We start from the raw sequence: 22,451 nt of genomic DNA, 5'->3' as shown, positions 1-22,451 counted from the left end.
CTGTCCTCCATGGTACTTGTGGACGACGGAAAAGCGACCAGAAGCGTTGGAGGCTTATTGTCTCCAGAGCTCTTTCTGGGCTGTGTTGAGGTCACTGAACAGTCGGTTAAAATGAAGGGGGATCGAACATCCCAGGGATGAGCCTGCTGCCCTTTTAGCCCAAGAATCAACAACTGAAGGAGCAATGACCTGCTGGGGACGGGAGGAGGAAAACCCAGGAAGCCGTTCATAATCACTCCCGTGGACTAGTGCAGAATTCAGGAAATGAAGGGAAATGCAAGTAAACCCATCGACTTGGGGATCAGGCCAGGCCAAATAATTTTTAAATATGCCATAAAATGCAAACCAGATGAAACCCATAGCAGCATTTGTTAACTCTCATTCCTGTTTTCCCAGTAAAGCAGAATCATTTATCATTTGCCAAAATTATCTCCAGTTTAGATAAAGTATGGTTTCATTTAGCAAATTTTAAGTTTGTCCCATAGCTAAGGGTCTGGCTGTCATACCTCATTGCAGGGAGAAGTAAACCTAGACCAGAGTATCCAACCTTGGCAAGGTCTGTGGACCTCAACTCCCAGAATTCCCCAGCCAGCATGGCTGGCTGGGAAATTCTGGGAATTGACGTCCACAAGTCTTAAAGTTGCCAAGGTTGGGCACCCCTGCCCTAGAATCGTAGGGTTGAGGGGGATCATGTAGACCAGAGTTTCTCAACCTTGACAACTTTCAGATGGGTGGACTTCAGCAAAATTCCCCAGCCAAGTCCACCCATCTGGACGTTGCCAAGGTTGAAAAACCCCATTCTTGACCAATCTGCCGAGCAGGAATCTTCAAACCATCCATACCACTTCGGCTTGGAAATCTCCCGTGATGGGAACCCTTCAGGTAGCAGAATAAAGACCACAAGGTTACAACCATTTTTTTTAAAAAAAAAGTTCCAGAGTGTGTTTTATTCCATTATCGTCAATTATACAATGTTTACATACAGAAATGATTCCCCAAAACTGCTCAAAACAACACAAGGGAAAGGTGTGTCGAACAAACAGGTGGCAGATACCAAAAAGTATTTGATTCAGACAACACAAAAATTGCAGTGGGAAGTATTCCGTGAAAGCTAAGGGTGACTCCCACGTGCAACAGATCCTTGAGGCCTCCACAGATCCTTTTGCAGACCAAAATGCCGTTGATGTTCGAAGTTTCTTTTCATGCTGAGCCTCAGGCCCCTCCAGGAAAAAAAGAGTTCCTGGCTGGGCAAAGTGCTGAGTTATCCAGAGAGTAGTTGGTGGATGGCATGGTTCCCTTTTTTTTTTCAAGACAAGCCGATCAAAATCCCCTCTCCCCTTTGCCCTGCATCCCTGACAATTAAAACTGAAGATGATCTACCTTGGCAATCCTAATAAAAGTATATTACCATTTTTTGAGCCTGCAGACAATTGGCATTAACCAACTCCATCCAAAGTGTAGGCAACAGGAGTCCCAAGGAGGGCACCCCAAAGCTGGCAGACGCCTCCCATAACTCCTGCATCTTGTTCCCCTTCTTAATCTTTTCCCCGATTCCACGCCTGGATAGAGCGGACAGGCCTATGACTGATTGCGGCAACATGGGGGAGGGGGGATTATAAAATAAGAACACATTTCAAGGGGTTTCATGGCAAGCAGGTGTTTTTTTTTAAAAAAAACTAGAAATGAAGCTGATGTTGGCATGGTCCCAGCTAAGAGACTCATCACATGTTGTTTAACTCCAGTAGAGTTTGATCCAGCATCTGATGCATATTGAAGTTTTCTTCTTTTGCATTAGCCACTTTCTCTGTTTTGGGTCAAAAAAAAAATGAAAAGGGGTCATTTGGTGGCATCCTTTAATGGCAGGAAGGCAAACATCGCGGTGAAACATCTATGCATAGCATCACTATGGCAGTCAAAGTATTTGAATCAAAAAGGGATACAGCACCTTTTAAGCAGGCCACCGTCCCAAACTGCTCTCTGGTCAAGGGACAAACTTTTACTGGCGTATTATAAGGCAGCACCAGTGCCCCTTTGACCTAAGGGAGTTGGTGATTGGTCAGTTATTGCTGTGGCAACTGGCTGACTCAACCCGTCTGCTAAGAAAATCTCCCTTCTTTTCTATTACAAATGAAAAAAGGTGCAGCAGAGATTTAAGTTCCAGCAGAAAGAAAAGAAAAATTCATATGCTAAAAATGCTGACAAAAGTATTTTGCCAATTTATTCCACCAGGACTGAAGAACTGGTAGAACACGACAACATGGAGGGTGAAGGAAAGCAGCAGCTATTTGTCTGCTAGGGAAATTTCATATTTTTCTGCTGTGAGAGAAAAGTAAAGCAGCTTTTACAATAGTTGTTAGTGTAAAGTCACATGCGCATTGTGTAGGAAAGGCATTAAATACACTTCTGTGATGGGAGACAAAAGCACAAAAGCTTGAGATCCACATACAATCAACACAGCAACAGCAGCTCCACAAACATACCACAAAACTAGCAGGTTATCAACAAAAGGCCCCTTCTGCTGCCTGTGCGCCAAATGGTTTTGACTCGGGCTAGGAAAGTCGAGCTTCCGATCTCATCCTGAGCCCAATGGGAAGCAAACTTCACCTAGATTCCAATTCAACATTTTCTCCCCCAAGACCAGAATGCTAGTAAAACCACCCCTTCCAAGGAGGCTCCTGGGTCTCATTTTATCAAAATGTGATCAAGAGCGTAGCCCATCTCAAAGTTGGAAAGGAAATGCCTAAAACCTCCTAGGTCCACCCGGCTTCAGCCCCAACTGGCAGCAGACGCAGGTCTCTCGCATCGTTCAACGGCAGGCGAGTCAAGACACACGGGTTAGCAAGAAGGGGTCGTACGAAAGCTTAATCCTCATTCAGGGCCAACTTGAGCTCATTAGTGAGATGCCGGTTTTGCTCAAGCTGCTGGTAGAGCTGGTCTGTGCAAGTCGGCAAGCAGACAGAAGAGAAGGAGGAGGAGGAGGAAAAAGGCAGAGAGAAGAAAAACGGTTAGAGAGAAAGTGTTAGCTTCAAAACGTCACTCTGTAGAGAGTCAGTTTAGTAGGACAGCTCAGAAACAGATCAGGCACACGAAGGCAGGAGCTCTGTACCTCCTTCAGTGTAGCGTCTCAGGAAGGAAGGAAGTTCCACCCTCAGCGGCGGGCCTTGTGTGGCTCAGCCCAGCGAGGAGCCCACCTCTCCTAGCCAGAAGAGCTCCACCCGTTTCTACTAGGGAGAGGGCTGGGCAGGTACTGGCGGTGACAGGACTGGTCAGTTCCAGCAAGGGAGACAGCCAGGTCCCGGTCCAAGCTCTGCTCTGGCCGCCCAGTGTCTTCTCTGTCTCCCCATCCCTGCTTGCAATTCTCACACATGACACTTCCAAACCTGGGTTCCGTGCTGGTGACTCTGGCTAGTCCCAAGTCCCCAAGCCAAGTTCTTCTGGATTCTTTAGATGATGTGACAAGCACTATCTCTAGAACCTCACGGTAGGCTTGATAAGGCCAAAACCTCAATTTGCAGCAGACTGACTTAGGAAGACCAAACCAAGGTTGAGGCACACCCCACTTTTGTGCAGAGGACAAGTAGCCTGTGTGGGAGCAGGTCCAATGAACAGTCTGGAGGGGGGCCTTCAAGACCCAAGGGGATTCCCACCATTGTGATGGGGGAGGAAGGCAGGACTGATGACCCATGTCTTGCAAACATCTTTGGGGCAGTGACTGACTAGCTTGTAACTAGGTCGCAATCATCTCTGGGTCAAACAGGTTTTGCGTTCAATGAACTGTGGCTTATTGACGGAGCCAGAACTGCCTGGACCGACACAAGCCATAAGGCTGAGCCCCATCCCAGCCCACCTCAGCGAAGCAGGGATCTCAGTGGCCTTCCATCTTTCCCAGCCTAACACCCCCCCCAGATGTGCAGGGGGCCTCCAGGTGTGCTTCCCCATTGCAGCCGTCTTTCCTCAGTCCAGGCCATCTAGCCCCGCCTCCGCTCTTGCTCCGTGCCACGAGGGCCCCCCAACAACCCCTTCCCTTGAGAGTGAAGAGCAGGGTGCTCGCCCAGCCAGTGACCAAAGCAAAGCCCCCTCCCTCCGGAGACCCCCCTCCCTGCACGTGGCTTTCGCAGAAGGGCTGCAAAAGGGACAGGGGGGAAAGAGAGTAAAAAAAAGGAACAGGCGGGTGAAAAAAGAAAATAAAAGAATGAATCCCTAACAGAAGAAAGCAAATTTTTTTAAGTTTATTCGTACTTGAAATGGAGGACATAAATAAAAGGCAAAAGGAGCAGCGAAACAGATACGACGACGTCGGGATTTTTTGTTTATTTTACAGTGAAAGTTGTAGAGTTCCTGTACGGTTGAAAGGCCCAAAGTGGGGAATGGGGAGAGGGGAGGGCAGGGGAGGGGTGGGGGGAGGAGCCCCCTCCCCATCCTGCGGTCGAGCACGGGGAGGAGGGGGAGGAGGGGCAGGAGGAGGGGAGGGCAAGGAACTGGACAGCAGGTACCAGCTTGGAAAAGATGGTTCGCCCAGGCTGACGAAGTGAAACAAAGACAATTATCTGTGTGAAGATAAAAGAGACAGAAATAAAAATGGCAGAGCAGATAGATGGAGAAGGGAGGGAGGGAAGGAGGGAGAGAGGAAGGAAGGAAGGAAGGAAGGAAGGGGGAGGGGAGGGAAAGTAGGGGAGAAAAAGAATGCATCAGGATAAAGGAAACAGCATCTGCCCTACAGCAACCCCCTTCACCCCCATCTTAGGCCGTGGGACGCCCGGGAGACACAACCAGGACCTCCCAGAAGAGCCTTGCATCCAATGGCTCTTTTGCTCTTTTAACCTCACCTCCAGGATCTGACCTTGCAGAGCTTCTGGGAAACTGAACCCAGTGAATTGGGGTATTTCCCCTCTCCTTTGCTTGGAGCTGCGTTTTGAAAGCCCCCCCCCAGCCCTCCTTTGGAAACGGGTCAGGTCTTAGGGGACTTTGGAGTCCAAGCTGGGCATTGGCTCTCTGGCCCTTGCAAGCTCTGCAAACTGACCGTCTTCCTGCCCGGGCTGCCCCCCTCCCTTCGCCAATCCCACGGTCTCTCAGGCTCCTCCTGCACCTTTCAATCAGCATCTGACTCAAAAATATTCCACTTTTCTTAACGGCCTTTTAACGATGCCACATCCCGCCCTGTGAACTGTGTGCTGCCCAGTAATTTGTAAAAGAAAACAAGCAGCAGAGAACGTCAAACACACATGTGCAACATTTCCCAAATATGCAGGGAACACAGACTGGCAAAAAGATGATTATTCAGACAGTAACTTTGGGAATCCAAGGGCAGAATGAAAGCATCCCACTAAACGGCAAACTCAGGGCTTACTTTGCGGCTCAGTTAAGCCAGGAGAAGGCAAATCCCTCCGGGGCCACTCAGCCCTGAGATCTCAGCCAAAGCGCCGTGCTCTGAAGCAACCTAGGGCTTCTACACAGCCGTAAGTGAGCCTCATGCAGACAGGCACTCGTGGGTTTAGTTTTAGGGATTTTTTTTCTTTTTAATTAGTTAGTAAAGTCCATTTTTCATAAGAGTTATTAGGAAGGTTATTAGTAAGGTACAACTGACTTCCGTTCAATATTTCTTACACAGTATAAACTTGATCAGACTCACTGCCTTACAAAAACAATTTTTAATCTGAGAACTTCGGGTTGTGTTGGACCACACAAACTAAAACTTTTGAGCTGGACTGAAATGGCCACAGGGAGTTGTACCCCACCATATCTGGCTCCTATTGATGAGATCTTGGTGAACCTTTCCTAAAAGAATACATTTAAATAGTTTCTGGATAATGGCAATTTTCTCAGTAAACATGGGAAGGTAAACACATATTAATAAAAAGTGGGATACTAGTTGAATAAATACTATTTTTTACAAAAGACAATCCCTTGCCAATTATAGTCTTGATGATATTCTGTTAAAAATGTGCTCGTTCAGCCTTGGCTACTGTCTAATTAAAATCAAAAGTAAAGGGATTTTTCAGGTTAATTGTGCTTCAAGGGGGCTCCCTTGCTGCAAATTTGTGTGGGTCCACAGAGGCGAGAGATGTGCCCACTGGCTGCCAATTGCAAAGAGGGCTGCAGATGCCACTCCAGGGAAATGGTACATGTTCCTGCTCAAGAATTTGCTCTTGTACAGCAGGGATGCAGGTAAAACAGGGCCTGTTTTCCACAAAAAGAGCTTGCACAGGCACTATGGACCTCATTGGATCTGGGAGTTTGGCTTGGCTTGCCAACCGGAAGAGCAGACTGGCTTTGGTGCATAAGCAGAGAAATGTTGGAACGGAAGAGAACGGAAAGGAGAAACTAAAGACCAAGAAAATGGTGTGGAACCCAGTGGAGGACAGCAGGAGAAAGGAAAGGAAGGGACACTCATTCAAGGGAGCCTTGCCCTGAATTGTCAATGCAGGCGAAACGCTTGCTCCCCCCTTCGTGATTAAGAATAATCTCAGAGCATTAATGGTTCTTGCTGTCTTGCTCAATCATAAGTGACACCAGAAAGCTAGCTCAACAGTATTTGCACAAATGAGGGGCAATGCCACCCACTGCCCACCAATTGCAAAGTGTGCCAGTCCTTCAAAGGACTAGAAACGTATAACAACAGAAGGTGCTTAGAGCACACGTGTACAACGTCTAGTACAGAAGGAGCAAGGGTCGTCTGACTTGCAAGGCTGACTTGACCATGCAGAGGGTGCGGAAAACCAGGCAGAGGCAGAAAAGAGGGATCCATTTACATGGAGGTCATGTCGTTGAGGGCGTGATCCAGCTCCTCGCTGATGGCTTTATACTTGAGTTTCTGGGAATACAACTCATCTAAGAATTGCCAAGGAAAAGATGGAAGGAGTGCAAAGAGGAGGCAGTGACGAAAGGAAGCACCATCCAGAAATCCGGCAGGGAGGACGGGTGTGCAGGCGTCGGCAGGAGGGAAGGTGTGGAGTAAAACACAGAGAGGTCAGGAGGAGGACTTGAAAAGGGTTTTCACAAAATAAGGGTGAGAACAGCCAAGCTGGCAGATGGGAAAGCGAGGATTCTGGGGACATAGCAGGAAAGGCGCTTCCTGGTAGACCTGATCTCCAGAAGGCTGGTTCTGGCCGGAGACCCCTCCGCCCTCGGCGGGGGGGCTTGCTCGAAGCACCTGGCTGCCGAACCCCAAACTGCACCGAGGCAGGACAAGGGAACTGGAGGAAGAAGAGAGCCCACCCCCCTGAAGTGGTCCTTTCTCAGGGGCCACGCTTGGTGCTCAAGAGGGGAGAAGACCCCATCTTCTCCATCTCCTTCCCTACATCTTGGAGGACCCCAGACTAGAGAGAGCCTGGAAGCTCTTCTCCACCAACTTCCTCCTTAAAAGCTCCAATTCTGAACCACTTTCTAAAGAGACTCTTTTCAAGAGAGCTTCATCAACTGATGGGAAGCTGAACTCCTGAGAGGCCCTCCAGGTAGGGTGCCTGTGGTGCCCAAAATGTTGTCCTCCTCCCACTGCCAGCCACCTCAAAGCTGAGATCACAGCTGGCAGCCCCAGCTCCTGGGCTTCTTGCAGGTCAAAACTTGATATCTGCCCAACCGCTCCTTTCATCTCTCCCCATGTGTCCAAATATTTGGCCGGAGAGATCCAGGTGGCAACGTAACCACAACCCAACAATAATCCTGGTTTTCGCAAGCAGTTTGTAAGTCTAGCAATAATGAAATTCTTCCATGGGAAAAAACACAATCCTGACAGTGGGCAAAGGGAACCCATGCAAAGCTACACAGACACTGTTCCCTGCCAAAAACGCAAACAAGTCAGAGGTTGCCACCCAAAACCCACTGTGACCGTCACTAATTTGCATCTGTAAATTAAGCTCATTGTTGACATTCCTACTTGAGAGGGAAGAAATCCAGACCAGGACAAAACATTCCGGTCAATGAACTGAAGATGTTTGGACGACAAAATATTCACCACAAAATTTACGCTCACAAGATGTTCAAACCTCCCACCCTTTGTTTCCATTAAACAACATCTCTTTCTTCTCTCCTCACCCAACGAACATCCAATGGGGGATCGGGGCCTGAAGGCCGGCTCCCCCCGGATGCGTGGTTCTAAGAGACCCCGCCAAAGGATGGCCTCCGAGTACCTGAAGCCCCCCTCAAGCCCTGGGGCTCCTTCGCACGTTCATCTCTTGCTTAAGGGAGAAGCGGTCAGCACCCGGTCCAGGGAGGCCGACCAGAATGAGCCACAGGTCAAGCAGGGCTTAGGGCAGCCCTCAAGGCAGGAGGAGAAGGAAGGCCGGGCCAAGAAACATACCTTCTAAGTCATCGATGCTCTTCTCTAGCTTGGTTACCGACCTCTCTGCAAACTCGGCTCGGGTCTCAGCCTGCGGTCGAAGCACAGATGGGCAGGTCAGGAGGAGGCTTGGGCCCCCCAGGACATTTCACCCAGGAAAAGCCAACTGGATACAGAGCATTACAAAGAGCTGCCCCCAAGGCCAAATCTGGAGGTGAAGCAGCCCAAGCTGTGTCCAGCCGTTCCCATCGGAACACAACGATGCTCTCGTCAGAGGCAGCCCCGACATTGGTCAGAGGAGGCCTGGACTGGAAATGGGAAGGAAGAAGGATCCAGGCCCTCAGGATACAACCAGAGTTGGGATCCTCATCCCCAGCTTGTGTCACATTCCCAACGCAAGAGTTCTGCAACTCTGATTCAAACACAATATGGCCACACAAGTGTTTTATTAGACTCAACCCTCCGCAGGTTTTTCTCCTTTGATTGCAAGGGAGCTGATTAAGAGTGCAGCTTTGGGGCAAAGTGCAACACCCTTCTGCACACCCTGAACGGCTGACACTCCCCTGGGCTACCTCAGCATTCCAGGAAGCAAACAAATCCCAGCAAAGGTGACCCTCCACCAGAAAGCCAGCTTGTTTGTTTTGGGGAGGTTTACCTCTTTCAGTTTGTCAGTAAGAACCTTGATTTCCTCTTCATATTTGTCCTCCTTCTGGGAGTACTGCAAGAGGAAAGGAAAAGGGACATGAGAAACCACTCTGCCCTCTCCAAACCGGTTGCACAACCGGGGCCCGCAGAGACAGCCAGCTCAAAACCAAGCAGTGCTGAGCGAGGAGCCGTAGCCCAAGGAAAACAGGCCCTGTCCACGGATGTTGGACTACAACTCCCATCTGCTGGAGGGCAGATGGAAGTCGCAGTCTAAGACCAGGGCAGGAGGCCTTTGGAGAGGGCAATATTCGTCACACCACTACAGCAGTCCAAAGAATGCCGGCCCACCACCGCTTGCAAAAGCCCAGCTGTGTCTCCTCAGCCACTCCGAGATGGATGGTCTCCAGGAGAAGCTGGTCCTGCCCATCTTACCCTCCAGGCTGCACAACTGTCCAGCGCTTAAAGCAGCAGCTGGAGGCTTACTAGGGCCCTCGTCCCTCCTCCCTCGCTCGGCAGGAAGCTGAGCTGCCCCTTTCGCACTTCCCTTTTTGCAGGCTGACTGAAAGAAAGGCAGAAGGAAGTGGGGGGGGTGTCCTCTGAGACTCAGAAAGGAACAAAAACGGGCATCCGAGGGAGTTCCTGGACCGCAGGAGCCAGGAAGAACCTCTGGGGAAATCAGGAACGCTCCTGCAGAGACCCCCCTCCCCTACCCAAGGCGGAAAGCTCCCTTTTATTTCCAATTTTGCTGCTTGGGATGGCCACACTTGGGGGCTTTGCAGATTTGCTGCCAAGTACATCAAAGCTGCCCTCCTGGGCTTCTTCTAATCCCACAGCAGACAAGCACTTCCTCTCCTGAAGCCAGACCCTCCTCCGAGAGAGCGGGGCAGGGCAGGCAGATCCAACAGAAGGGAGTAAACGGAGGCCGGGTTGAACTGGGGAGTCCCTGGCGCTCTCCGAGCTGGGCGGCAAAGAAGAACCACCGATGGAAACCTGGCTTTGCAACAAAGCCTGAGCAGCTTTTTTAAAAAAAAATCACCCTGAAGCAAGACAGGAGTCAGATTCATGAAATAATGTCATTGCTTTCCTTCTGCTTGGCTGCCAGATCAGAGCCCCAAGTGCTCAAATCAGAGCCCACCTCAAAAGGTCTCCCTTTCAGGCCGCCCAGCTAGGACAGTCCGAGACTTGAATCCAGAGCAGTTTCTCGGCTTGGCCCCTTTAAGGCCCGTGGCCTTCAATTCACAGGATTCCCCAGCCAGCACGGGGAGTCCTGGGACTTGAAGCCCACCCCTCTGCCCGTTGCCGAAATGGGAACCGGAAGCAGAAGCGCCAAGTGCCTGACCCCGGACGAGGCTGCATCCAGTCAGGGACTATTATGGGAACTCGTAGGCAGAAGAGCGAAGAGGACAATGCCCGAAAGTGCGGGACTCGGCAGGCGAGTCCCGTGTCGGAGGCTTCTTCCCCGCCTTTCCTTGCTCCTCCCTGCTCATCCTACCTTCTCCGCCTGAGCTTCCAGCGACCTCAGGTTGTTGGTCACAGTTTTCAATTCCTCTTCAAGTTCGGCACATTTGCTATTATTTGGGAACGCAGGCAGGAAAGGGGGCAGGAGGAAGACCAGTCAAGCCCAAGAAGAGAGGGGAGAAAAGATAGAGAAAAAATGAACACAGAATCTCAGAGCTCAAGGAAGGGCCTCGAAAGCAGCCGGACCCCTCTGGGACCACCGGATGCAGACCACCACCACCACGCCCACGAGGGCAGCCGAGCAAATGCAGGGCAGGAAGGGCACGTTCCCCCAATGAAGAGCCGCTCTCCTCTCATAAAAGGCAGCCACGCCAGCAGCCACTGGCATTTGGGGCATTTTGCGATCCTGCGGCCCTTCAGAAGCCCCCTCTGACGGAGGCCTCCTTCGCACCAAAGCCCTCCAGGGGTCCCAGAGAGGCCGGCTTCTTTCCTAGGGCTCAGTCACGGCCACAAGGCTCCCACGAACACACGCATCCGATCGGTGCTTTTGGAGACAAAGGACAGCCACTCAAGCCGAGGCAGAAGGATGCAAGGAAAAGAAGGAAGCCAGCAAAAGGGTGAAAGCACCGCGGCTAGAAGCCCCGCAGCCGAAAGGTTTGGGCTGCGGCTGAGCCCGGTCTTCGCGTTCACCGACGGGCGTTGAGGTGCGCCAGTACCTTTTCCTCGGCTGCCATTAGCGCTTTCAAGGTTTGATCCATTATTCTTAGCTGTTCTTCCAGCTGTCGGACTTGGCTGTTAGTGAACACAGGAAACGCACAAGAGCCATTCACAAAAATCGGTGAGCCAGTAACAACAACAGCATGCAGCGACCCAAACCACACCAGAGCTCCCCGTAACTTAAGCACAGAGAGGCAAACACAGGCACGTGCACGCACACAACCCCTTCCGGTGGGGCACACAGCCGAGCACAGTGGCCACAGGACACCAGAACAGCTGCCACGTCCACGGGCAGCGCAAGGCCAGCAGCAGCAGCAGCCACGGGAGGGAGACCCACCTTTCGGAGAGCTCGGCTCGTTCTTCTGCACGCTCCAGGTCGCTCTCGATGATGACCAGCTTCCGGGCCACCTAGAGCCGCCGTGGAAACAGAACCGGGGGAGGCGGTGAGGCTGGGTGGGGGGGGGGGGCTTCTGAGTGACAGATCCCCAGCCAGAGTCCCTGGCAGAATGGGTTCGCTTCTTTCTAAAATGCATCGAGCCCCTGAAACTAGCCAGGCTCTGGGCAGCTTACAGAGATTAGGGGTTAAAAAGAAGATGCAAGTGTTAAGATTAAAAGACAAAGTTAAAAGTTATACAATTGAGGTGTGGCACCACAGGCATCGTTCCACCAAAGCGCTCTGGAAGAGCCACGCTTTCACTGGCTTCTGGGAGGCCACAAAAGTGGGGTTTATGTGGACTTTGGGGTCAAGCAGTTTCCAAGGAGAGGCCACTCCACTGTCAGCCCCCCCTCGCAGGTGAGGGCCTTTAGCAGGTGGGCAGAAGCTCTGGGAGAAGGTGGTCCTGCAACTGGCACTGAAGCTGAAGCTGCTGCCCTCCAGAAGGCGGAAAAGGCCGCCTGGCCAACTCTCCATCTCCTCCTCAACCAGGAACTTAAATCCAGGAGCCCCCCCTCCCCCAATTGAAAGTCTGTTTTGGGGGGGGGGGGCAAGATGGTGCACTCTTGAGGTCAGGCGACCCTGCCTGAATCAACAGCCCTGCCATCTTGCATGGGGGGCCCTCAGAGTCTGATCTTGGTGCGGAATGGGCTCAGAGGAGTAGGCAGGCAGGAGCTGAAAAATGGCTTGCACCCCCTCCTCCGTCCATTACTGGTGGGACCCCCTCCCTCCCTGGAGCTCGGCTGCTGAAGGTTCACCCTTCCCAAAGTCCCCGGGGAGACCCCTGGAGCTTGCAGAGACCCACCACCACAATGAGATGCCAAGCGGGATGCCAGCCGGGATCAGCAGAGGCTCACCTCCTCATACTTGCGGTCAGCGTCCTCCGCAATGTGCTTGGCTTCTTTCAGCTGGATCTCCTGGATCTCCATCTTCTCCTCATCCTTCAGGGCTCTGCTCTCAATGACCTTCATGCCCCTGGGAGAGAAGGGCACCGTCACGGGCACAGCCAGTGAGCCCGGCCTTCCCGGTGCCACCCTGATGCCCCCGATCTCCATCCCAAGTGCTGCAAATGCCATCGTCCCGAAGGGTTCTCCCCCACACTCCTAGCTCAACCCAGGTGGCTGCCTCAGGAAGAGAGGAGGGCACCAGGAAGCATACCCACCCTGCCAGGTCTCTGCACCCAAACCTTCCTCTCCACGCTCCTCATCCCACAACTATTCAGATGGTGCTGTGTGTGTGTGTGTGTGAGAGAGAGAGAGAGAGAGAGAGAGAAAGAGAGAAAGAGAGAGAGAAGAGAGAGAGAGCAGCAAACAGTCTCCCTTTAATCAACATTTATCTAGGCCAGTGTTTCTCAACCTTGTCAACTTTAAGACGTGTGGACTTCAATTTGCAGAATGTCATGCTGGCGGGGGAATTCTGGGTGTTGAAGTCCACACGTCTTAAAGTTGATAAGATTAAGAAACACAGCTCTGGAGGGAAGCCAAAGTCCCTGGCATAGTCCAGTTATGCTGTTTCTTCTGCTTCATTGCCAGTTTTCAAACACAGGCTGGATACTCATCTATTGGGAATGACATAGTAACTCCTGCAGTGTGCAGGGATTGGACTTGATGACCTCTGAGGTCCCTTCCCATTCCACATCTCTATGTTTCATCTAACTCCCCTTAAGGCAACAGGCCAGACCCCTCAGAGCCCAATGGACACCAGGACTCATATTATTCTCCAGGACGTAACTTTCCACCAACCAACCACCAGGCTGATGGGGGTCAGCCTCACCTCTCGCTCTCGTCTGCCGCCTTCTCGGCCTCCTCCAGCTTCTGCAGGGCTGTCGTCAAACGCTCCTGGGCACGGTCCAGCTCCTCCTCCACCAGCTGGATGCGCCTGTTCAGAGAAGCCACATCGCTCTCGGCCTGGGAGCAGGAAGGAAGGAAGGAAGGAAGGAAGAAGAGGCTCTTTTTTCGCAAAAGGGGCAGGAGGGTGGCATTAAATCATAAAAAGGGATGTGTGGAGAGAATCACACACACACACACACACGCACACCTAGGGTCTGACATCCTTGGTTTTGCCACAGCCTGCCCATTCTCTCCATTTCACAGCCAAGAAAAAAAGGCATTCTGTCAGAGGAGAAAAGGGACTTTTTTCTAGCCCAAGCAATAAGCACAATTTAACTTAAAACTGGACAGTTTGCTACACACTATATTCCTACAGAGAGAATGACACAAATGAATTAAAGCAGATCACAGCAATTGTAATTTGCACCAAACCAACTGGACCGGCACCCATCTCTGCTTCCTGTAACTCCCAAACAGCCATGCTCTCTTGGCCACACTGAACACGTCTGTAGCTTTTGGCAGAGGCCACGCAGGAAGGAAACCACGAGAAAAGCATCCAGGCTAGTCCACAAGCCCGGTGAGCAAGAGACCACGCGGCGGCTGCAAAGGCTCTTCTCTTCCAGTAGGGGTCCCCAAACTTGGCAACTTTAAGACTTGTGGACTTCAACTCCCAGAATTCCCCAACCAGCAACACGACTCCACAAGTCTTAAAGCTGCCAAGTCTGAAGATCCCTGCCTGCCTTATGGAAATGCTCCTCTTGAACGTCCCCTTGCTAATCCAGATCAACTCCCAGGCCAGTTTATCTGCTTCAGCCACTTTTAATTCAAGCAAAGCAAATCACAACTCAGGGGAGGGAGGGGGGAAACCAAACCAAATCACAACAGAGTTCGCACTGCATACTTTTCCCCTCCAGGGAAAGAGAAATGATGGCTCTCCTGTTAATCATTACACAAAAAGGGATCAGGCCGAAAGGTCACTTTCCTACTTCCTGTTCCCAAAGAGAAACCAGCACAGCGACCCTGGCAGGGCCAACCACTGTGTTACCCTTTCTATTTTCCACAAAGCAAAGCCTTTCCTTATATGGTCACAAAAATGCCATTATTCCAAAGGACACGTCCAAGGCTAGCAGCTAAATACAAACTCCACTCCAGGTGGCCGATTTCTGGCACAGTTTGGCCAAAAGAGAGATTGAGATCTTCAACTCACCTTTGGAAAGCAACCATTTCCCTTTTTCAATCCAGCCCCCATCAACAGACGCCCCCCCCCCAATCCCCATGAGCCTTTGGAAAGAATATGCAAATTCCGTCCGGCCCCTGGCTGGCCAAGGGGGCAGGTGGGAGGGGTCTACTCAGGTCAGGCCGAGATTCCAACTGATTTCAGTTACAACTCAGCCAGCAGCATTGCCTTGGACTCCAAGGGAACCTTTTAGCTTTATGGGCAGAAATGCAAAATGGGGCCAGCCTGGGGCGCCCACTTAAAGGCTCCTGCCGGTCCCAGCGACTTGCCGCTGTGGGATTCCCTGGAAATCAGCCAAGGTCTGAATATGCGGAATCTTAGGCCGAAAAGCTCAGGGCAGTCTTGCACCCGGACCGTTCCCCTTGGGAGGGGCCCAGCAGGTGCCAGGAAAGGAGCCCCGCTCACCAGGCGCCCCTTCCGGGGTGGGGGTGTCGGGGCCGCGCTGGGCAGAGCATTAGGAGGGGGGGCTCTCGGGAAGGGCGCCGGCAGCCACTGGGACCGGAGGGACCCTGGGCTGGGAGCTCCCCCCGGAGAGGCAGCTGTTGGGAGCAGAAGGGGAGGGAGGGCCGAGCTTGTCCCGGCTGGGAGCGGGGAGCCGGCAGCCCCTGCGGGACCCTCCTCCGCTTCCGGAGGCCCCTGGCGGCGCTCGGGCATCCGCGGAGAGCGGGCGGCGTCCGGGGCCGAGCTTCGCCAGGCGCCCCTCCGGCCAGGCGGCTCCCCGGGCAGCCTCGGTGGCGCCCCGGCGGCTCACCTGCTCGCGCAGCGCCCGCTCCTCGTCCAGCTCGCGCTGCAGCCGCCCCGCCTGCTCCTCGGCGCGGTCCGCCTGCTCCTGCAGGCTGCGGATCTTCCGGCGCACCGCCTCGAGCGAGCTCAGCCCCGCCGCCATCGGGCCCGCAGCGCAGGAGGAGGAGGAGGAGGAGGAGGAGGAGGAAGGGCGGCAGGAGGAAGGGGAAGGCGGGCGGGCAGGGAGGAGCCACGGCCGGGCAGTCCGGCCTCCGCGCGCCGCAGCGCCCGCCCCGGCTCGGCCCCGCCTGGGCGCCCCCGGCGGCCCCCGCAGAGCTGAGGCGGGGCTGATGCGGCGGCGGCTCCTCCGGGCCCCGATCCGACAGGAGGCCAACCGGCCCGCCCCCCCCCCCGCCGATCTGCCAGTCCCAGCGAGAGCTGGAGGGCGCCCTGCCGACTGGGGGGCCAGGCTGGTCCTGCAACAGGCGCCCACCTCTTGCACGGCCTCTGCCGGCATCAGCCCCACCCCCCAATAGAAAGAGGGCAGAAAAAGACCTGCCCCCAAACTCCCGCCCAGAGCGACCCCACTATTGGCATCAGGTTTGCTGCCAACAAAGGTGAAGCCATTAATTGGGTCACGCTGAGGGGGGGTCTCTGCCCCGTCCCTCCTCCTGGCATAAAGGCGAGGAGACTGAAACTGTCTTGGGGAGGGGAGGGTCCTGAACCCTGGAAAACTGGCTAGTCTGAGAAGTTGGTTGGTGGCCCCAGACAGGCACGTTGAGCTGTTCCTGTGCTGGAGAAAGGCCGCCCCCTTCCCACGCATGGCAACCCCCCCATTTCCTCCAATATCTCAGAGCCGTGGTGCAACAACCAAATGAAAAAACTGCTGTGGAAAAATCCTGACTCCCAGGAGACCCGCAGAGCAGCCCGGGAAGAAATGTGGGGACTTTCCTGAGAGTTTGTTCCCAAGAAACCAAGGACAGCGCGCAAGGGGCGTCTTGGGCCAGCCAGAGCAACTCCTGAGGAAATCCCCAAGATGGGCGTGATGGCAGTAGCGCATGCGAAAACAGAGAAGTGGAAAGAAGGCGGTTTACCACCTTTGGGGAGGACACAGCTGGCCGGAAACCTCCCTCTGCCACCCTCTACAAGGACAGGGACTCCTTCAAGTGGGCAAAGAGATGCTGCCATTCGGTGGTAGCAGAGCCTCCTGGCGATGGGCTCAGGGCCTTCCCTGCGTGGGTGGACGTGAGAGGCAGAGATCTGCCCCTTCCGGGACTATTTTCTTGGCCCGCTTTCTCAGCTGCTCTGTCTTTCAGCCAGCTGTCACTCCAAAAGGGGTTTCCTTCACCTCTGTCGCTCAGACCCTCAAAGGGCCATTCAGCTGACACCGCCCCTGCCCCTTTCATCCGACCCAGAGAACCCTTGAGAAGAGCAACCTTGATGCCCCCCCCCTCCTGTCCGCCCCCCACGACAGGAGGCCCATCCACTGGGCCAAGAGAGCCCTGAGCTGTGCTGGGCTCAGATGGTGGGAACTGCAAAGCCAACAGCCTGAGCTTCTCAGCCTTTGCTCCCCCAGCCCCGGCTGAGCAGGGCCCTTCCTTTCTCTCTCTCTCTAGAGACCGGTGAGGACAATGAGATTCCCCCTCCTGTTTTATCTGCCAGGAGGAAGTGCAGCTAAAACTAGCCAGGATTCCCAGAGATGAGAATCTGGCAACCCAAGTCCTGAGACAGAGCCGAGGAGGCTTGGGGAGCGCAGCCAGGATGTTGCAGTCCATGGGATATTGGCGGCTTTTTTCAGCCTGGCATCATGGAGGGAACCATGGATCTCCTTGGGATCCAGACAACACAGGTTCTATAATGGGGGGAGGAGTTTCAGAACACAGCTATCTTTAGCCAGAAAATACCCAATTCAGCTGGACATAGCTCCTTCCAAGGAGGAGCGATTTGCACTAGCAGACCCGTCCCCTTCCTGGTTACCCCAGGGGAGAAAAGCCTGAAAATAATCTTGACTCTCAAGGCAGCGTAGCTGCCTCCTTGGCAGCCTCCAGAAAGGGCTTCCAGGCTGTTTTGTGCAAGATGCAGCATGTTCTAGGACAAGGTTACAGCCGGAAGGGGGAAAAGGTGTTTTGGAAAGAGGAGCTGTGCGGTTGGGAAGAGTGGGAGACATCTTCCCAGCCGGCTCGGAGGGAGGGTCCTGCCCAACGGTTACTCAGGCTGCCTGCCGCACGCCCCCCCCCCAGGCAGAGTCTGAACTTGCCACGGAAGTGATGCAAGACGCATGGCTGAGCACAACCATGAGTCATGGCCCAGTTGCGCCAGCAAAGGTGAGCTTTTTCTGGTAACCCCCTCCACCCTCGTCCTCCACATCTGTCCCGCCAGCTGTTCCTTGCCTACCACACCCCTCAACCCTGCAGCTGCCTTCTCTCCTGCAAAACACATAGTCTTTTAAGGACTACAGGGAAGAAAGGTGAGACTTGCGCACTACTTAGAAGAAAAACCCACCGCTGGTCAAGGACTCCGAGATTCCCCTTCATGTCTAGAAATAAATAAACCATTTTTCCCAGGAAGAAAAAAACATCCAGCAGAGGCTCCTCTGCAATTCGGTAGCATTTCTCTGGCTTCCTCCCTCCCTCCCTCCCTCCCTCCCTCCCTCCTTCCTGCCTTTAACTGAGACAAGCTATTTCAAAATAGTCTGCATTCTCTTCCTTATAAGGAATATCTTCCCTGGGATCTATTTGCGGTTCCTTTGAACAAGTTAAATAAACGCCTGGCTGGAATGCTGACTCCCATCTATCGAAAAGCCACAGTGTGCATCTGAGCCAGATTAGACACAGCAGCCGAGGAGAGACTTTCCGTGCTTCCAAAGTTGAAATTAAGTCAGATTTCTGTTGGGCCAGGCAAAGCCAGCCTTCCCCAGGGAGCTGGACCAGTTAAAGCCTCAGAAAGGCTCTGCCCTGTTGATAGTTCAGCCCAGGGCTTACTTTTCCTTCCTTCCCCCTCTCCTCCCTGCTCTCGCTGTACCCTAAAGCCCCACGTGGCCAGGGCACTTTCTAGCAGGCCGCCCTTCCCTTAAAGAGAGTGGTAGTCCTCTGCATGACATCATCTGCTTGGGATGTCTGGTTACCCCCCCACCACCACCTTAAGGGGCCTGCAGCCCAGATTTGGAATGAATAGCAGGGAAGGCTGTGGGGCCGGGAATGCTTGAGGGCTGCAGCCATAGGAGGATTTCATGCTTAAGACAGGTGGGTGGGAGAGAGCGCTCTCCCTCTTCCATATAAAGTACTGAGCTATATATAACCCCCACCCACCGGGTCTCTGGATCCGGCCCCAGCCTGGACTGATTGCCGACCCAGCAACTATCCCCTCCTTGGCACGTCAAGAAGCCTCTTGGCACGCCTTGGGCATCAAGCATCAGCAGCCTATCTTTGCACCTTAAGGCCTCTGCATTTGTCCTCTGGGTACCTTTTCTGACGGAAGGAGAAGCACGCGGATCTCGGCTCAAGGACTCAATTGATCTGCTAGCCCAGACAAGCACTTTACTGTGGGGGCTTTGGGATCTCTTACAAGCATCGGAAGCCCTGTCCATTTTCAAGGATTTGGTACTGGGAGAAAGGTGTATTTTGGTGTTTGTTTGTTTTTTACACCTGAGGGCTCCGGCCTCATGTTCAAGCAACCATCCCCAAAAGAGCTTCAGATAAAGCTCCTAGTAACACAGCAGGACATCTCCGCACATTCCTTGGCAACCACACACATCTGGACCCGCAGGCACTACTCCAGTGCCCAGGATTCTTAGCTGATGGATGGCACATCTCATGCAGAGGACCCCCTGGTCCCTGCCCACCCAGTCCTGCCAGGGGGGCCTGATCCCCACTGCTGGTGGCGAGTCCATCAGGCAGAGAAGTTGAGTGACCAGAAGAGGCAGAAAGGTGGGGGCACATGCTCACGGGGGTGGGTGGGTGGGTGGGTTAGAGAAGTACTCACATCTGCAGCTTTCTTCTCTGCTACCTCCAACTTCTCCTGGGCGTCTTTCAGGGACTCTGAATATTTGTCCAGCTCATCTTCGGTGCCCTTCAGCTTCTTTTGCAGAGACACCAACTCATCTTCCAACTGCCCGAAGATTAGGAACCGGGGAGGGGGGGAGTGTGTGGTGAGGAGGATGGGGGGGAAAGGGAAGGAAAAGGGGTGCAGCAGGCAACGCAGTGGTGTGAAGAAGGAGAGGTGCAGAAGGACAGTGGGAGGAAGACAGGAGAGAAACAGGTTAGCACATCCGGAGAGGCTACCTTGCTGGCCTTCTCGTCCGCAGTGAGGAGGCTGTCCTCGGCGCTATGCATCTCCTCCAGGACCCGGTCCCTCTCGTCCTCCGAGACCCGCAGTTGCTTTTCCAACTGCACAATGTCGTCCTCTAACTGGCCGCCCAGGCCAGAGGCAAAAAGAGGAGGAAACACTTTTTATCTCCCACAATCCGGCCTTCCCTCCCATCTCCCCAGGGCTGCCTTCACAACCACAATTGTGTGACCCCAGAGGAGGGGGGAAGCAGCTATACTGGGTTTAAGCCTATTGCGGGAATAGGGCCAGCTGTAAGAGTCGGAAGGTCCCCATCTCGAAACAAGCCAAGGAGGACCAGGCCAGCTGAGGTAGGAGGGGGCTGCCTTAAGGTCTCCCGGTTCGATGCCCGAGTCAGTCGCCTTCCTGTACTTTGGGTGAAGCCCCAGAGCCTGATCCAGGCCAGGCTCCCCACATCCCAAAAGCTGGCATCATCCAGCTATTTTGGGCTACAGCTTCAAATCCCAGCCGTTTGAACTGGGAATGACTGGAGGTGTAGTCCCAATACATCTGCAAGGCATCAAGTGGGGAAGGCTTAAATTGGCCACAACCTGGTACAACTAATGAGACTCCCCAAGGAGGAAGGGGGGGGAGAGCCCTTCCGACGGGCTCCAGATCTGAACTCGTGAGAGCCCACCACGAAACGGCTCAAACTCCTCTGTTGGGGTCGGGAAGGGGAGTTGGGGGAGGCATCCCCACCAACGAGTCTCTAACCAACTCCACTCCACTACTTTCTCTCGGAAACAACCAGCCTGGTTCCATTCAATAAACTCCCTGGGATCCAGGATCCCCAATTCACAGCGGGGGGGGGGGGGGTCGGCCGGGAGAAAAATTCAGCCCAGGCCAGGGAGGGCAACGGCAGAGCCCCTCCCCACCTTCGCGCTCTTCCGAAGCCCGGCGAGCGAGATGCTGGGCTGCCTCCCCTCCCAATGCCCGAAGCGGGGCGTGGGGGCCGCGCAAAAGCCCCCCCCCATGCCGGACGCCGCCGCTGGCTCTTCTTTCGGGGCGGGGGAGGGGCAGCGGGACTGCCCTGTCGCCTCGGCGAGACCGGGGGCGTCCGGAGCGAGCCGGGGTCCCGGGCGCGCCCCTGGCTGCTCCTTCCCGGGAGCCGGGCGGGCAGGCGGGGCGTCCCACCTGCTTGCTGCGCTCCTCGGCGGCCTTCTTGTCGGCCTCGGCTTGCTCGGCGCGGTCCAGCGCGTTCTCCTTGTCCAGCTTCAGCATCTGCATCTTCTTCTTGATGGCGTCCATGGCGGCGGCGGGGCGGTTAGCAAAAGTCCTTCGAGGAGGAGGAGGAGGAGGAGGAAAGGCGGCGGCGGAGCTGCGCTGGGACGGTCGACCTGGCCGGAGTGCGAGCGGTTCGGCGGCGGCGGCCGGCGGCTAAGTACCCTGGCGGGGCGGGGCGGGGCGGGGCGGGCAGCCAATGCTCTTTTGGGAAAGGGCCCCGCGCGCGCCGCCCGCCCCGCCCCGCGCCCGCCCCGACGGCCCTCGCCGATGCCTAAAGAAGGGCAGGACGCGGCGGCCTCCCTCGCAGGGCTGGCGCCGCCGCCGCTGCCGGCCCGAGCTCCGAGGACCGGGGAGGGGGGCCAGCGCCGCCTTGGGCAGAGGCAGTCTACCCGACGACGCGCCAGAGGAGCAAAGGCGGGCGGGGGGCGCCCCCCGAGGACCAGCAGCTTCGCTTGGGAGGGAGGAGGAGGAGGCGCCCCGGCGCTGCAGCGGGGCCCCGGGGGTGGGCTGGCGGCGTCCCCCCCCCCCCGCCTGATCAGCTCTACTCGAGAGGAAGGGCCGAGCCAGGAGGGGCAGCGCCAGCCCCCATGCCAGCCCCAGCCCCAGCGGCGTCGGGGTGCTGACTCCTTCCCTTCACCTGCCCCAAAGGTGGAAGTGGGGCCTCCCCCGGCCCAGCTGCTTCTTGCGGTTGCCGCTTGGATTCACCCGACGACGGGCTATGCCAGAAGCGGAGCGGGCGGGCTGCGCCGCTGCACCGGGCTGCCTGGGCGGACGGCCCTTCACGGAGCCAGCCCGCCAAGTCTTCTGGGCCGGCTCGCCACGGGGTTGGGATTGCTGCCTGCGACTGCTGAGTCTTTCTAAACCAGCACTTTTTGGATGTGACAACTTTAAGATGTGTGGACTTCAACTCCCAGCATGCTGGCTGGGAATTCTGGGAGTTGAAGTCCACAGATCTTAAAGCAGCCGACTTGGAAGCACTCCCTTCTAACTCCCTGCCACCTGAGCTGCTCACTCGCCCTCCAAACTGCAGGTTCCCAGGAACCCCTGACTGGAAGCAGCCCAGCCCCGCTCAGCACAGGCAGATCTTGGCTAAGTGAGCCAGGCTCTCCACCAGCCACGGGGCGAGGTGGGCGAGTGCGGATTCTGGGCACTGGAAAGAATGGCTGCTCTCCAGGGAAGCAGCTCCGGGATCCCTTTGCTCTTCCCTGCTGCTCTCCCTGCCCAAGCAGATCCCTTAACCCAGGGGTCCCCAACCCCCGGCCCGTGGACCGGTACCAGGCCACGGCATGCCAGCAACCGGTCCGCACAAACAAGCAAAGCCCCATCTGTGGCATGCAGGCAGCACACAAAACCTTTCTCCACAGAACTGGCCCCTGGTAGCCAAAAGGTTGGGGACCCCTGCTTTAACCCGCCTGCCTGGCGGTGCCGATTTGACTGCATCCTCTGTGAGCCACAACCGCCTTCCCCTTGCCCCCCCCCCACAGGTTTTCTTTAGCAGAGCCAGGGCCAGCTTTCACCAATTGCTCTCAACCCAGAAAAGTGTTTGTTGTAAGTTTAAGATTCATCCTCAGAGGAGTTAATTATCTT

At 54.8% G+C, this 22,451-nt stretch overlaps 1 protein-coding gene across 2 annotated transcripts; it reads right to left on the bottom strand.

The window, feature by feature from the left end:
* Positions 1 to 949: 949 nt before the first annotated feature.
* TPM1 (tropomyosin 1) lies at positions 950 to 21,009 on the bottom strand. Of its 2 annotated transcripts, XM_083370958.1 has the most exons (10): positions 20,775 to 21,008; positions 19,299 to 19,424; positions 13,302 to 13,435; positions 12,386 to 12,503; positions 11,433 to 11,503; positions 10,413 to 10,488; positions 8,931 to 8,993; positions 8,297 to 8,366; positions 6,750 to 6,828; positions 4,331 to 4,547 (listed from the first exon to the last, which is right to left on the bottom strand). In XM_083370958.1, the coding sequence occupies exons 1-10, from the start codon at positions 20,886 to 20,888 to the stop codon at positions 4,544 to 4,546; spliced, it is 855 nt and encodes a 284-aa protein (XP_083227084.1). In that variant the 5' UTR covers positions 20,889 to 21,008; the 3' UTR covers positions 4,331 to 4,543. The 2 variants fall into 2 exon arrangements, with proteins under 2 accessions (XP_083227085.1, XP_083227084.1); XM_083370959.1 differs by lacking the exons at positions 4,331 to 4,547; positions 6,750 to 6,828 and adding an exon at positions 950 to 1,804 and having other exon boundaries at positions 20,775 to 21,009.
* Between the last annotated feature and the right edge of the window lie 1,442 nt (positions 21,010 to 22,451).

This window comes from Vipera ursinii (assembly GCF_947247035.1).
Source record: "Vipera ursinii genome assembly, chromosome: 11".
NCBI classification, from domain to species: Eukaryota; Metazoa; Chordata; class Lepidosauria; order Squamata; family Viperidae; genus Vipera; species Vipera ursinii.
The sequence above is the reverse complement of the archived record's forward strand: the minus strand, read 5'-3'. Positions and strand labels throughout refer to the sequence as shown.